This window comes from Gallinula chloropus (assembly GCF_964237585.1).
Source record: "Gallinula chloropus genome assembly, chromosome: 2".
In the NCBI taxonomy this organism is placed as follows: Eukaryota; Metazoa; Chordata; class Aves; order Gruiformes; family Rallidae; genus Gallinula; species Gallinula chloropus.
The window spans coordinates 92,519,575-92,535,982 of record NC_140086.1 but is presented as its reverse complement, the minus strand read 5'-3'; the positions used below and the strand labels follow the sequence as shown (position 1 = coordinate 92,535,982).

The following is a 16,408-nucleotide window of genomic DNA, read 5'->3' as shown; positions in this document are numbered from 1 at the left end:
TTCATTAAGCAGTTTCCGAGCTTTGACGATGGGGGAGGGAATTTAATAATAGGATCTTTTTTTGTGTCTGTGGTAATAGCTTCACACTAAAAACAAAGTGATTCCTTTTTCTCAGCTAAGTGATTGCTCTTACTTACAAAAGCCATGCAGAGTAGAACATGGGCGGAACTAATTTCTAACAAAAATGCTGGTTAGCTCCTACTAACAGAAGTGTAATCGCTACAGCTAAACTATCTCCTTTCAGGTACTCCAGGTGAGGACGCTGGAGGTTGCAGCAGCTTTAGCAGAATCCATAGTTTTTCCTTCATTTGCTGTACAGAGACACTGAGCAGTGCCCTGTGTATTTCAAGTAAAAAGGATGTGTAAAAAACCCCCTAAGGTATAGCTGCAATGACCTATGCAAGTATCGAACTACTCTGAAAGTTATGTAGCATGGGAAAAAATTAAATCCCAGAAGGAAGTCAGTATGTGGTGTTTTAAAAGGGGTGAGGGGTCAGGGTGCTGAGAAGGACATTGAAAATACCCTGATACTTTCAAGTGGTTTAAAAAGAAACGTGGGGGACTTGACATCATTTTTCCTTGTGAAGTGGTCTCTCTGTGTAGCCCACATGTCCTACAGTCTCTGGTCGTGTTCAGTACACAGAAGTCTCTTCCTAACACCAAACCCAACGCACAACGCAAGGCCTGGCGGTTTGGTGCGGGTTGTTCTCTGTGTGTGGGGTCAGAGGTGCACGCCGCTGGGCCCCGAGGGCGCCCGGGCGCTGGCTGCCGTCCCGAAAGCCTCTCGTACGTGTGCCAGGACGGGGCGGCCGCTGCCGGGCCGGGCTGCGCAGGGCCCCCCAGTCCGCGGCGGTGGCGGTGGGTTCCTCCCCTGTCAAAAATCTTTCTCCTCGGCACAGCCGCCGGAGGAGGTCGGGGGCGGCAGGAGGCCAAGGCAGGGCATCCCGCCGCCGTTACCGCAGCAACGGCCGCCGCCGGGGCGGCCGGCGCACGGCGATGACCTCACGCCGAGGCAGCGGGGCGAGGCGGAAGTTAAGCGGGCGGGGAAGGGCCGGGCCGGGCCGCCCCTGGGGCGCCGAGCGACATGAGCGGCGGTGGCCTCAGGTCCCCCGGCCGGAGCGGGGCGGCCCCGTTGTCCAGCGACAGGAAGCGGGAGGTGCTGGCGGCCGAGTCCCCGATTCAGCCCATCATAAAAGGTAAGGGGCGGGACGGGGCCGCCTCGGTACTGGCTCCCCGTGGTGGCGGAGCCCGCCGTGCACGGCGAGAGGGGGCCTGGGCCTTTGAGGGGGCCGCGGGCCGTCCATGGGCGCACGGCCGTGCCCTCGCTGCCGGGCCTGGGGGAGCAGCATGTCCCTGGAGCGGGGCGGAGTGCCGCGGAGGAGGAGGAGCGCGTCCGCGACCTCCTCGTCTGCTTCCCAGCCCTCTGCGGTGCCGTGACCTGCGGTGAGGGTTGGAGTTGGGCGTCCGGGAAGCTCAGCTGGCTGTCGTGCCCTGAAGTTCGTAACTCGGGTGTTTGTGTGGCGTTGTTTTGGGAAGCTGGACATGCCGCCGGGCCCGTGACGCCGGCATTCGGTTTCCCGGGAAGCTTTTACGTCTGGTTCAGCCAGGCACCCGTGTTTTGTCCGAGTTCAGCTGCGTGTTTGAACCTGGAAGTGGTGGAGCTTGTACTTTATTTACTGTAACCGTGTTATTCCCCAAAATTGAAATAATCGTTCTGCAGGTGTTCAGCGTTTTGTGGGTTTGTTTTGGGTTTGGGTTTTTATGAATGGGATGAGTTTCAGGTTGTTGAACAAATCCTTGTGGATACAGTAGAGAGAGAAGAGCTGCAAGGTAGGAATAGCCAGGTGGGGACAGGAGATAAAGCAGAACTATTGCCAGTTCAGTATCAGTTTCAAGTGCCTGTTGGAACCACAGTGTGTATTTCTCCAGATAGTCTTTGAATGCTCTGCCCTCAGTGCTTTTAAATGTAATGGACATTTTTTCTGTATGATAGACAAGCCTATTTCGCGTGGAATCACAGATGGTTTGGAGTTGGAAGGGACCACAAAGATCACCAAGCTCCAACCCCCCTGCCATGGGTAGTGACACCCTCCACTAGACCTGGTTGCCCAAAGCCCCATCCAGCCTGGCCTTGGACACTGCCAGGGAGGGGGCAGCCACAGCTTCTCTGGGCAGCGTGTGCCAGGGCCTCACCACCCTCACAGGTGGTGATATTCTTACTAATATCTAATCTACATCTACTCCTTTTTAGTTTAAACCCGTTGCCCCTTGCCCTGTCACTCGATGCCCTTGCAAACAGTCCCTCTCCGACTTTTCTGTAGGCCCCTTTAGGTACTGGAAAGCTGCAGTAACGTCAGGTCTGGTGTCCCTGGAGCCTTCTCTTCTCCAAACTGAACAGCCCCAACTCGCTCAGCCTGCCTTCACAGGGGCACTCCAGCCCTCTGATCGTTTTTGTGGCCCTTCTCTGGGCTTGCTCCAACAGTTCACACATATTCATGTTGTACTCTTCTTCAAGAGTAGTTTTTAAATGTTTGACCCTGGAATACAAGAAAATGCAAACAGGCTTCCTTTGTAGTGAGCTGTATTCTTGTCTTTTACTGCAGAAAACTACCATATCCTAAACTATGAATCTCTTTTGAGCTACAGCCTTTAGTTCTCCTCTTTATCAAAATTTTATCACTGTTATCAGTCAGATATGGAAGTTGTACTGAGGAGGAGGATTGACATAGTAAATGCTGAGAGAGGGGACTGTTCACAGAAAGGTGTCTGCAGCACCTAGAATATTAATTCCTTCCATTTTATCTACATTGGTGATTTGATCCTATCTATTGATAGGATAGCCTATGAATATTATTCTTGATATTCTTTTAGCTTTGTGTGTCTGGTGCCTCTTGCATTGAGGTATGGTGTGTTACCTTGTGTTGTGTAGCCTCAGCATGGAGTGTGAGAGAAAAACTAAAAACCTGACTTTCATTACTCTTCTAGATGTTGGGGAAATCTATTCAAGACTACTGGATCACAGACCAGTAATTCAGGGAGAAATACGGTACTTTATTAAAGAATTTGAAGTAAGTATTTGTATCTTGCTGGGTGCTGTAATCTTCTGAGTCTGAAACTTTAAACAGTTTCAGCATCTTTTAGAGGTTATAATATGTATGTAATTCTCTTCAGAAAGACTTGACTTGCATTTCTTGCCCAAACTAACTTAACACTCCAATAGTATATGTCTGCATTGAGGCAGTTTTGAAAGGGGCGTCAATATTTTTCCTGCAGAAGACTGACAGGAATACTGATGTAGGAGAATAATGTAGCCTTAACATTTTAAGAGAAGTCTAGTTGGTTCAAGGAAAATATTGCTGGCCAATGCAGCCTTAATCTGATGAAGAAACTGCTTTGTGCCTCAGCTGGATTCAGCTAGCATGGTTTTAATGTCATTTTGCTATAATTTTTATTTAATGAAAGAAGGTAGTATTGCTGGAAGAGCAGCATGTTATGCAAAGTAAGAAGACAATTAAAAATTGAGTGAATGTTACCTGATTGGCTGCAAATCAAAGGCTGAAGTACTGAAGGTGTAACAGTGTTTATATGCAGCTTGGCTTAGTAAGAGTAATACGGTTTCCACGAGATGGCAGCAAAAGCATAGAAAAGTAGAATCTTGTGTCAACAAGATTTCTATTGGCTATTTCTGAGTAGATTTTTATTCTTACAGAATGTGGGATTTAAAATCTTGAAATTAATCCTAAAGATATGGTTAAACTTCTGGTGTGCAGAGCTGATTTTTTTTTTAAAAAGGCATTAAAATGTCTGTCACCCCTCTATTGTAGCCAATATTTCAAGCAGGTCTAATTTGTCTCTGTGCTGGTTTAGCAAAATAAGTATGTGAAATAAACTCTCATCAGATCTGTATTGCATGGCTTCAGAGTCATAAGAAATAATCTCATTTCTTTGCCTTCCCTAAGCAAGTTGCAGGATACAGCAAATATTTTTATGTGGCTTTTCACAGGAAGCTAATTTTACACTCAACTAGAAATAGTAACTTATATTTTTATAATTCAGGTATTTTTGTCATTGGACCCAAAATCTTGTTCTACTTACAAATTTCATGCATTCTTAGCCGTTTTCTGGAAGTTTTTCTGGTTTATATTTTTAGGGCAAAAATAGCAGAGGATTATTTATATTTTTGCAACTTAAAATTTCTTCCAGAAATTACATTTGTTTCTAACTTTAAGATATCAAATATTTTTTAAGATATCAGTAGGACATTATTTTAAGATGTCACTAGGACATAAGCTGCTGCTTTTAGTGACTAGCATCTAGGGTGTAAAGAATGTAGATTTGCATTTAGGAAGTGTAGAACCTGTTAAGTGCCTTTACAGGTCTGTGCCTTGATTTTCAAGTTCTGAAATGTGGGTGTGGTGATCCAGTTGCCCGCTTCATGTGGTGCAACGTGGTTTTTATTCCCTAGAATTGCTTTACAGTTAGCAGCTTACAGTACAGGAATGGTTGTGTGCAGCTCTACTCATAACTAAGAGGTGGAAAATGAGGAAGGGAGCAGTCAGGCAGCAGCCTGGAGGAGACTTCAGAATCCTTTTCATTGTCTAAAGGAAAGTGCAGGTGGGATTCAGAGTGGAAGCAGTGTAGTGGCTTCAGAAAAAAAAAAAATTTTTAAATGCAAATAATAAAGCAAGAGCTGGTTCTTCTTGTAATTAATTGTGATCTATAATATACCAGAAGAAGACCTGCCTCTTTAGCCAGCTGTGTAATGTTATTTTTTAGTTTTTACTTCAGTAAAAACAGTTTTACCTGCATTGTTGTAACCTCACAGCATGCTAAATCTGGAAGGCCAGGCATCGAGCGAGCAGAATCACTGCTGTGTTACTTCTCTGTAGCAGCTGAGTTATGACAACACTGTGCTTCCAACCTCTGGCACTCTCGGTTGTTTTGGATACACTTCAAATTATCTATACAAAACAAGGCATTTTTCCACAGTCTTTTCATCAGTAAATACCAACTTCCTCCACAAGGGCCAGGAAGTGTCATTCAAAGTATTCCTGCATTTTAGCACGATGAACTGAGTATTAACTCTCTCTTTCTCACAAAACTAGTGCTATCAATCATGCTAAACAAGCAGAGCGACACTTTAATCGACAATGGTATAGTCTTTGAGAGAAAGCAGTTAGCTTTTCAGCTGAGAAACCATCTTCATTTGGGACGTGGAGCTCCTTGTTGGCCACTGACTCTCTTTCAATTCTCCCGGCAGGACAAACGGGGTCTCCGGGAGATGCGAGTCCTGGACAGCCTGAAGAACACAGTCTTTGAGGCCAATGAGCACGCCCTTCCTCAGTGTGAGCAGGCAATGCACCACAGCCTGGGTGAAGCATTCCAGAGACGTAAGCACGCTGCTTCTTATTTCCCTTGTTGTGTCATTTTGATGAATAATCTAAACAGTTATGTTTCAAAACAGGACTTGTGGAAAAAATGCCATTCTTGGATAAGTTTTTGACCTTTTATGTACTTAGCTCTCATTTCTGTGGCGTTTTAAAAGGGAAACAACAAGGACATTGTTTGCTATTTGTTGGTCCTGCCATCGCAGCTCTGGCTAAGGTTACGTTGAAACCTTTTGTTGACTTAAGAAGAAGCTATTTTTGGTCAATCCAACTTTTCTAACTCTGTCTCTGCACAATCGCACAGCAACTCTTGTCTCTTCTGGGATGCCTGCCCCTGCCTCAGTCTCCTATATACTTCCTCTTTAAGTCTGAATTCAGTTAGAAGCTCCTTGCTCATTTATACCAGCCTCCTGCTGCCTTTGGTTGATAGTTGTTGGCACAGATGTTTCTTGAGCGTATGAGGTGATCCTTAAAAAAGGTGCAACATCCCTTCTGTTACTATCATCCCACACCCTTGGTTTGCCAGCCTGTTCCCAACTTACTTTGGTTTTTTGAGGAATTGCCCCCTTACCTGTCATTTCTAGTTTAAAGCTGTCCCTACCAGATTGGCTAACCTGTTGGCAAAGGTGCTTTTCCCCTGTTTAATCTGGTGGATTCCTTCTCTTCCAAGCAGCTGTTGATGGATTTCATGGCTGTAGAAAACAAAACCATGCTGCCAACACCAACTGTGCAACCAACTGTTAACCCCAGAAATCCATTGAGTCCCCCTCACCAGGAAGGTTGAGGAGAACATTATCCAGACCCCATGCCATTGACCACTGTTCCCAGATCCTTATAGTCGTTTCTGATACTTCTCAGGTCACCCCTGTGGTACCACTGGTGTCTACATGGAAGAGCAGCAGGGTGATAGTCCAAGCCTCAGTAGCTTCTCTGTAACATCCTGAATTGAGCTCCTGGCAAGAGTCAGACCTCCCTAGGTGACAGAACATATTGACAGGTGGGGAGCCTCCAGCCCCTGCTGTAGGGAGTCTGCTACAGCTGTCGCTTGCCACTATCTTCTGATGATCCTGAGTGGCTCAGACTCAGCCACCAGATGCTCCGATTCATGATTCTTCAGCTCCTCACCAGCCACTAGAGCAGTGAACAAGTTCTCTTAAGTGGAAGTCCTCAGGGGGCAGGAGCCTGCCTTCTGCTGTGAGAAGATTCAGAGCCATAAATAAGGTATTTCTCAATGCTAGAACTTGTTAGTGCATTGGGGAAACTATTCTGCGTTAATTAAGTATTAAATAAGTTAGGGGAAAAAACTGCATAGAATACAGTTCCTATTTCCACTGAGAAGTTTTCCTAGGCCTAGTTTCACAAGAGAAGAGGCTAGCTCCAGCACAAAGATGTTGTCCACCTAGGTTGTTTATACTAAATCTCTTCTTACATTTGATGGGTGTGTGTGTGTGTGTGTATGTTTAAGATCAACAACCAGAACATAGAGCTTGGTAATCTGTGTCTGTTTACTGACTTGAGAGGTTTTTTGATGTCTTCTGAGGCGTTGAGTAGTGCACTCTCTCATCAGCATCACAAGAGGACCAGGCTGTCATTCTCTTTTTGGCTTCTAGAACAGAATGCACAAGGGGGAGCTTGGTGATAGACCTACATACAGTTAGTGTAAAGCATCTTCTGCAAGTACTGACAGGGCTTTTTTTGTGCAGTTAAGTGACACAGTGGAATACAGTCTTTGCCTTGCAACAGCCTCGTGTCTTTTAAATCCCTTTCAGGGGAGTTTTCCTTCCATTTAGAACAGCAGATTGATCTCCTGTAATTTGTTATTTCAGTGCAAGCTGCCAACGGTATGATCCACAGACTCCAAGAGAAGGAGCATGAAGAGAGGAAGGTAAAGGATGGATGGATAGATTTTTATAAAGTGACCTATGTAAGAGTTTTGTGCTTCTAAAGCAAGTCTGTGTGCCTTCTGTATAGCACACACTTTTCTATACTTTATATACTTGCAGTAAAATTCTGTTGTGACCTCTGCACTTGTAAGATGCAAGCTGCAGCAGTATGTATGTTCTAGTACTGCAAAGTTAATGGATCACTACCTCTTCCTACAATCTCCTGATGCATGGAAACTGGTTTTTTTTAATTTATTTCCTCTGCTTTATTTTCCCTCCTACCTCAAACTACAAGATTTGTCACATACAGAGAAAGCTTAAATAAAAATAATTTTAAAAAAAAATAAATTTCCGTGGAACAAAACCCACCTACCAACCTACCAGAATGGAAATGTAAATCTTGCCTAGTTAGCTGAGAACATTGACTGTATTCTATATGTTGCTTGTTGAAAAGGAAGTGTGTTTTTCTCTTGTGGATAGGCTACTTAATGAAGGGCCATATTATAGGAACATGCGAATCACTGGAATCTTTTCAGCTGGCTGCACTTTGCTCATCTGAAATCCATGTGCCCCGAATCTGGAATTGGGAAAATTAACAAGGAATTAGTTTCATGTTTTCCCATGGCTCCTTCAGGATTGGGTTCCTGTGTTATCTTTTCTCTTGCAAAATGTTATTTCGAATCATTTAATTCAGAAAAGCTGAAGATGTTTCTGTGGCCATCACCCAAGACAGGCAGCAGGTTGGTTTCTGCAAGCTGATAGTTGTGTTGTTCTTTCCTCTCTGTAATGGATGAAGATGGGCTGTCCGGCTGCCGCTCAATACCGGTACTGTGCGCACAGCACGCTGCTGAGCCCTGACAGGGCGCGCTTGTGGCTGACCCTAGTGTAGGTACTGGAAGAAAGCTTCACTAGGAAATTCCTGTAGTTCTGCTACTGCTTGTTCACAGCAAAACTTGAATACAAATATTTTATAACTTTTAAAATGAATGGTCACTTGATCAGTGCGCTCACCATTCTTTATTAAAAACATTGGCTGTGTATTTCCACTCAATTTTTATGTGCAGTGGAGCAATTCTAATAGCTATTAGGGGTTTGTAAAGTTTCTTTAAGCTTGTATAGTAAGACTTTCCAAATGTGAGTAGCTACAGGTAGGTAACTTTTAAAAATTGTAGATAGAAGGTGTCAGTGTAGTTCAGCTGCTTGGGGAGAAATTCTTTTTCCTTACTTTTCTTTCTGAAATTATGTGTTCTGAAAAACTGACGGGGTTTTGATAAGATGTAGTGTCAGGTGCTTAGTGTTAGCAGCCCTCGGTGAAATTGATTCTGTTTCTACTGAATAAGAGGAATTTTAAGATTATTTATTAACAACTTTTTTGCTGTTCCTTTTGGCTACTGGCATCAACCAAGTAACAAAAGGGAAATGATATGGTTCCTACCACATTCTCACTTAGTGTGTAAAGTAATTTGTGATTACAGGAGTGTCACTGAAACAAGCAGTCGTGGAATTCCCTGTCTCATTGAGTAGTCTTTCCATCCAGATATGTAATATTTGGCTAGTAGCTCAAGCTGGAAATTACTTTAAACTTGTTGGACAAACCAAAGAAGATTTCAAGAATGTTTTTAAACCTGCTTTTGTGTACTATACTTTAATATATTTTTTTTCCATTTTAAATATTTTTATGCAGAAGGGTACAGGTATATGCTTGGAAGCTACCCCCTACACTACACTTCCCATTGTGGACTTAACTGCTTGAACTAGTACAGTAACGTTTCTCAAAGCCTGTCCCTCCCACAAATGGTATATTTTTTGGTTTGGGTTTTGTTGATGTAGTTTTGGGGTTTGTTTGGATTTTTTGTTTAATTTCAGAAAAAATAACCCAAGTAATACAAAAAACAAAGTTTACTGAAAAAAGGGATTTTTTTTTTAAAAAGTTATTTTTTTGCATAACCAGTGGTGATAGAAATAAGTGCAATAGTCATATGAGTCAGTACTATATACAGGGCGGCTTTGTTATCTTTAAAGTTCAAGCAGTGTGCACTATTGAGTAAAAAAATACTTTCCTAATCAGATTTTTTTATCAAATAACTAATGTCTGAACTTCGATGTTGATATAAAAGCAATACAAAAGATGTCACTGCCAAAATACATAAGTTTGCTAACACACCAAAGGGAATTCCCAGAAAGGAATTAAAGGAATTAATAAAGAAGCAATTATGTAATTTAGACAAGCTTTGGTTTATATCTAAAGCAAATTCTGAAACTTTAGCTTAAAACTATTTTCAACTTTTTAAATGAACGTGAAAGCTGAAAAATCTTCCAAATTTAGTGATGTGTCTATCTTATACAAAACTTACACATATAGGTAGTAGGCATTGTTAAAAACAGATAGGATTCTAAGCTTAGTTTGAGTTTCCCAAAGCCTTGTATTTATAACATTACACTGAAAGACAGAAATTGAGGATGAGTATTGAGGTTACGTGTGAAAAGTGACTTGCTATGGCTTATGTTGGGTCACTGAAGGAAGTGACTCCTAGAACAGCTGAGATATACTGGGGCACAGGAATTGCTGAAAGAATGGATAACTAGCAGTCAAAAACAGGACAGAGTTGTATCAGTGTTGTCTGGAGCTGGAAACTTTATTGGAGAGAGCTAGAGCTCGAAGATTGTTTGGAGGTGAGGAGAAAATCATCTGGTTGAATTAACAACAGAAATAAAATATATCCAAATTTTGCTAAAATAGCAGCTATGGAGAAATATCATTTGTGTGCTGCCTTATAGATCTTTTCAGGTGGGGTAAAAGTGTTTGGCTTTTTTCCTGCACAGTAGATGTTAGTAAGTGCAAGTCACTAACACAGATAGTAAAAGCCTAAAGCATAACATACTGTTGCTGACAGTTAAATGATCTTTCGATTCACGCTACAGTGTGGCGGGAGGTGTTGGATTGTCTGATACTTAAAACTTTACCATTTATAGAGCTAATTATTGTTGAACCTTTCTGGAATGCAGAATTTCTAAGAACTTGCAAAAGCTGGAGTATGAGTTACTGTCGCTTGTTGTCTTCGTGATAACTTAGAAAAGAATTATGGGAGTTTAGTGCATTATCAGCAGAACTGAGTTTATCCAGATTTTCTAGAGATTGCTCGTTCTTCTTACTGTTGTCATACTTGTGTCAGCAGGAGATTCCTGTCTGTTTCAATTTTCCATTCCTATTTAGCTAGAGAAAGTATGTATTTCAAAGATTGTTCCTCGGAAATGATGTTCACATGCCCCTTTCTACTTAGCCTGGGTTTAAAGGTGTGATGAGTTCGTGCTTCATAACTAAGGATCATGATGCTTAAGGCATGTTGTAGTTTTGCATGGCTGGGTTCTGGTGAAGAAGGGGGGCTGCAGGAGAAGCAGCCAGAAACTCTCTGTAGGCCTGACAAAACAAACACCAGCCGGCTCAAGGCCAGAGTCATTGCTGACCAAGGCCAAGCCCAACAGCGATGGTCACAGCACCTCTGGGAATCACATTTAGGAGAAAAAACACTGCAAGCAGCTGCTTTTTGCCACCAGAGAAGAGAGTGAGAAGATGTAAGGAGCTGTGTAGGCACCAAGGTCAGGGAAGGGGGGCGGAAGGCAGCCTAGGTGCTGGAGAGAAAGAGATTCCCTTTCAGCCTGCGGAGAAACCCATGGTGTGGAGCGGGTGTCCCCCCACAGCCCATGGAAAAGGCTGAGACCCCACCTGCAGCCCATGGAGAGGCCCAGTGCTGGAGCAGGTGGAGATGTACAGAAGACGCTGTGGCACACATTGGAGTAAGCCTCCGCCAGTGGAGAGAGAGACACAGATGAGCAAGAGAGAGAGACCCATGCTGGAGCAGGTTTGCTGAGACGGGAGGCTTGTGACCATGTTGGGGACCAGGCTCTAGCAGTCTGGGCTTGAGAGACTGAGAGACACTCCATGACTTTTGTGACCACACCCCATAGACATGACCCATGCTGGGGCAGCTGGTGAAGAGCTGAAGCCCCGTGGAAAAGGACTCAAGTTGGAGAAGTTCATGGAGGACTCTGCCATGGGTGGGATCCCATGCTGGAGCAGGGGAAGGGTGTGAGGAATGCTTCCCTCCCCCACCCTGATTCCTTGCCCCTCCCTGCGTCACAGTGGCGGGGGGGAAGAAGGGAGAGAAATCATGTCTCAAGTTCAGTCTGCTCAGAAGGGAGGGGTGGGCGGTGGTGCTTTAAGATCTGGTCACACTTCTTGTTATCCGACTCTGGTGTCACTGAGTGTGCAGTGCAGTGTCATAAATTAGAGTGTTTTCTTTTATTCCCTGTTGAGTCTGTTTTGCCTGTAACAGTAATTGCAGGGTGATCTTTTCCTGTCCTTATCTCGACTCCTAAGTCTCTCAATATATATTTTCTTCCCTGTCCAGCTGAAAACAGGAGTGGTAGAGCAGCTTTGGTGGGTGTCTGACCTCCAGCCAGGGTCAAGCCACCACAGGCCGCAAGACCGATTTGTGTTAATATTTAAATTGATTGAAGTTATTTCTATGTTTTTAAGACTTAGAGGAATAAGAAACGTAATATGATATTAGGTACAACAAATTGATGGAAAATAACCTGAAGTTCTGTTATGTTAAAATGAATATGTTATTTTCCTCATCTTTACAAAATCACCCTGGAAATTGTTTTGCCAGGCACACTATCAAATTCTACGTGTACTGTTTTCTTGGGGGAGGGAACGACACGACAGACAAACCCAACAAACCTTTTTGCAAATCAATACATTTGGAAATTATAATTGATAGCATAAAAAACACTCAGTGTTGTTGTTCCAGATCACTAATATATGTAACCTTGTTAACTTTTGCAAACAGTTAGCTTTTTGAGAGTAACTTTTGAGTTAACCAATACAAATCCAAGCCAAGATGTCTGTACACGTCAATGAATGTAGTTTAAAGATAGTGCTGTGCAATCCTGTCAGAAATGTGTGAGGCACTGACAGTTTCAAAGCCTGTTGAGTATAAAGTACTGCACTAGTCAAACTACTAGAGTACACTGGTGCATTTTGTGACTGGCCGGGGTTGCATCTGTTGCAAACAAAGCGATTTTGGCATAATGTCATGACAAGGTATATAGAATGCTGCATGGCAAAAACAGTGCCTTAACCCAGGGTGGGAGATCTTGAAGAACAACATATGGAGTGTATTGAAGAATATTTGAATGGGTTCCAGTGGCCTGGAGTTGACAGAAGTGAAGTGCGAAAAGTACTCTCTGTTTTGCTGGAAGATGGACCAAATGTAAGAACAACTTCCTAGATTTCTTATGACTTCAGTGTCTATAATATAAAGAGGCCAGACTGTTAACACTGTATGCAAGCACTCCACAGAAGTACATGTCATTTAAACATGCATATAGGATGTGTGCCTGACTTCTCTTCCTAGGTAGCTGCGCTTTTTGTTCTTTGGGGTTTTTTTATCCCTCTTCAAAATAAAGAGTATGAAAGGAATTTGAATTACCAGAAGCCAAGCAGTATCATAGTATGAGGGGGGAAAATAACTTACCAAGGAAGACATTAATCACAGCTTGACCTCGCTGGCTAAAGCAGAAACACTACCTGGTTGTTTCAAAACATTGAATATCTATGTTGTTATATTTTGTTTTGCTCTTTCCATTTTTGTACTGGGGGCTTGTGATCAAGACTAAGACCTGATGCAGAACCTAAGCATTATGGTAAATAGAACTGTGTGTTTTTCCTAGTTTTAAAAATGTCTTCAAGAACATAGAAAATACTTTTGTTTCAATGGTGATACGTTCTAGGGGAAAGCAGTAAATGGCAAGAAAAGAGGAGCAGTATGTTGAAGGATTGGTGGTGTATAAATTACAGGAGTTTTATTAGCAATTGTAACTTGTTGTGAAATGCAGTAGCATTCTATTTATGTACTTTTGACATGAAACTTCAAATGTCTTGAATGCTGAAGTGGTAATCTCTGGTAAAGTGCATGTACCTAAATAACAGACATACATAACCCTCTGAAATTGCATTCTGCCTAGCACTCACAAATCCAAAATTGTTTTCTCCTCATAATTCTTAACGGTTCCAGCGCGTTCCTGCTCTGTGTCGTATTTAGCATAGACCTTTCTGTGCTTGCTGTACTGGCTGCAGATTGCCAGTTCTTTAAGACCATTTAACCAAACATCAGCTGCATTTTATTTAAATTATTTTTCTTCTAGTTACTTTCATTCCAGTAGAATCCTTCAGTCTGCCCATGTTAGTCGGCAGCTTCTTTCTAGGTGAACACAGGAAAAGAAGGGGGGTGGAGGCAGGCAAAAAGGAAAAAGAAGTGTCTCTTTACTGATTGGGGTGGGAGTTTTCCCATACTTTAAGGGGTTAAACCCACTGAATACACTTCCCAAAATCGGAAGTTCATTTTAAAAGAAGATCTTTGTACAATAATACGAATTTATATCAGCTGGTAACGTGACTTCTAATGTTGTTAGTGGTCGGTGGAGCAAATAATGCAACAAGCATGACCTGCAGAAACTCAATGAAGCGATCTAAGGAAGGTAGCAAACTTTAAAGGGTCTCTGGATTTATTTATGTTTTGACAGGCTCTAGCAGAGAAAAGCTGCTGTTGTTAATGCTGTCATGTTAATCGTATTGTAGGCGTTTTACCATTCATTTTGGATTGTCACCTTTTCATATGTTTTCTTGGTAGTTTCACTTTCCTCCCCTAAAGTAAAAGCTCCGTTTCTCTGATACTCGTTAACGTTACGTAGATCTCAATTAAACCCTCTGTTTTCATCCGTAGAGGACTGTTAAAACCTCTTGTTTTCCTTCTCTCAGCGCCAGGCGGACGAGCTGATGGCTCGTGAAGAGAAGCTTGTAGCCCAGCGGGAGGAATTCATGAAAGAGCAGCAGAGCAGACGGGCAGAGGTGGACGAGGAGCACAGGAAAGCTATGGAGCGCCTCAGAGAGCAGTATTCCGAAATGGAGAAGGAACTGGCCAAAAACATTGCTTTCTAAGACCTTTCTTTTTTAATAATGCTGGGTTTGTGCCAATACTCAGTTGCTTCTGACTTAAATTGAGATTCTTTTGGAAAGCTGAAACAAAGAAGAAAAAAGGAGACTTTCCTCCACAGGCTTAGTACGGGAAGAAAAGGTTTGCATACGTTCAACTTAAGTGCCTATCTCTGCTTGTTGTGTTGGGGGCGAGTGGAACGCCAGTTTTTCTTCGTTTGCTGGAAGGTGGGACTGGAAATGACATTTGTGTGACTACATCAGCTCAGGGAGTTGCAAACTGGAATTCTCTCCCATCTGCAGAGAGTATCATATCATTTGAGAAAAAAAAAAAGACTACCCCAGTGTGTGGCCACGGACTTTTCCCAGAACATAGGTGTAAAAGGTTTCAGCCATAGGTAGCTGGGGAAAGTGTAACTCCTGTTCACAGATTTCAGGAAAACCAACTTGTTTTATGGAATGCTTTACTCTGAAGCTTTGGCAATGGCAGATACCAGCAAAGTTTTAAAGCCAGTTGTAATTCCAATTTTGGGGTTGTGTGTTCAGTATTATCAAGTATAGTTGAGATTCAAATGGTTTTTCCTGACAAAAATGGCTAAACGAGCTTGGACAAGGATTTATTTTCCCTCCCTTTAAATGCCTCAGACCTCTCTTCTTAAGCTTTACTGTTCTAAGCAAAGCCAAAACAAGCTCGAAAGTAATCATGAGAAGCGTATTGGTCTCTTTACTAGCTTTGTAGCTAGTACAGTATTTACCTTAAATGGTTGACATGCTGTTGGTTTACGTAGGATAAACTCGTCAGAACTTTATAAAGCAATCAAGGAAAGATTTTTGTTATTTCATCCGCATAACACATGAGCAGATTAGTGGTAAAAGGCCTGTAGTACCCATCTGCATTCTTACTGTTACATTTATGGGGTATGTGAAGCTCCTGTTGTGCTTTCTTTTATTTAAAGCTCAAAGTTAATAGCGGTGTAACTGAAGAAGTTAACTTAATCAGTTCATTAACCAAGGAAAATGAGACATAGTACCTTAATGAAATTTGCTGCAAGCTAACCGTTAGTACAGGAAATATCTTTCCATAATTTAGCTGATGTCCAGTATAGAATGGAAACAGGTAAAAATAAACAGAGTTTACCCTTTACCTGCATTGCAGCAGTAATATGCCAACAGTGGTTGCTTGTGTAAGCTTATGGCTTGGTGTCAAGGCTCCGTTCCTGGCAGCATGTTGATAGTGCGATTAAAGTTGGTGGAGGAGATGGAATAAGTATTTGAGATTTCTTTCAATAACACTGAATTCCTGCCAAGCTGCTCTGCCCGCTACTGTAGACCCAACAGCTTCATCAATCATCATTGTGTATGTGCACTGAAAAGAGGACTTGCCAACACCGGGGCACGCTGGAATGTTGTTAATTTTCTGTTGTGGATGGAAAAAAGTGAGGCTGTCTCCAAAGTATCCCACACATGAAAAATAGGAAAGCCTCTTTTAGAATAACCCCTTTTTGAATAGAAGGTGACCTCTGTAATATTTTTCAGTTTATGTACCCATGATGGATGTTGTAACTAAGCTCAGACTTTTCGTTTCAAAAGAAAAAGATAGTTCTTGCCTGTCTTTACAACTGGGTGTGGAACAGTTCTGATGTTTTGAGCGCAGACTGAAAACGGCTTCTCTCCTACGAGATTATTTGATGTATACGTGCTCAAAGCCCAAATATCTTTGTAACAAAATGCATTTAACTGCAGACTGAATTAATTTTTATTTTTGCACTGATAATTTTTATTAAGATTTAGATATCTAATTAACTGTGCACTGGAGCTGTAGATTTTAGTATTTTGTCGGTTTGAGGGCTCTTAAACAATGACTGCAAGTGTTTCAAGTTGGATCTTCACTGGAAAATAAAGTGCTCTTTCCAAGATCTTCTGGGATGTACTCTCATGATTCTTTGGAAAGCTTCTAAATATTGGAGGAAGAAAAGTCTTCTAAATATTCTGAGAATGTGTCCCCCTCTTAGAAAGATAGGGGTATTTTTATGCCGAATGTAATTTGAGCACACTTTTCATAGTTTCTATCCTCCTGTTGGCCCACTCTTACTCGTTGTGGGGACTACCCAGAAACGGTCTGTTGCTGAATTATTTCATTC

At 42.4% G+C, this 16,408-nt stretch overlaps 1 protein-coding gene across 1 annotated transcript; it reads left to right on the top strand.

Annotated features, from left to right (window-relative positions):
• Window positions 1-1,068: 1,068 nt before the first annotated feature.
• On the top strand, window positions 1,069-16,183 carry BLOC1S5 (biogenesis of lysosomal organelles complex 1 subunit 5). The gene is made up of 5 exons (XM_084260571.1): window positions 1,069-1,196; window positions 2,986-3,068; window positions 5,261-5,390; window positions 7,214-7,272; window positions 14,094-16,183. The coding sequence occupies exons 1-5, from the start codon at window positions 1,085-1,087 to the stop codon at window positions 14,271-14,273; spliced, it is 564 nt and encodes a 187-aa protein (XP_084116697.1). The 5' UTR covers window positions 1,069-1,084; the 3' UTR covers window positions 14,274-16,183.
• Window positions 16,184-16,408: the final 225 nt, after the last annotated feature.

Bases quoted from the DNA above. Each gene is read 5' to 3' on its own strand.
- BLOC1S5 (XM_084260571.1), top strand. From the start codon at position 1,085: ATGAGCGGCGGTGGCCTCAGGTCCCCCGGCCGGAGCGGGGCGGCCCCG. The intron at 1,197-2,985 runs GTAAGGGGCGGG...TTACTCTTCTAG, and splicing joins GATTCAGCCCATCATAAAAG to ATGTTGGGGAAATCTATTCA. The intron at 3,069-5,260 runs GTAAGTATTTGT...TTCTCCCGGCAG, and splicing joins ACTTTATTAAAGAATTTGAA to GACAAACGGGGTCTCCGGGA.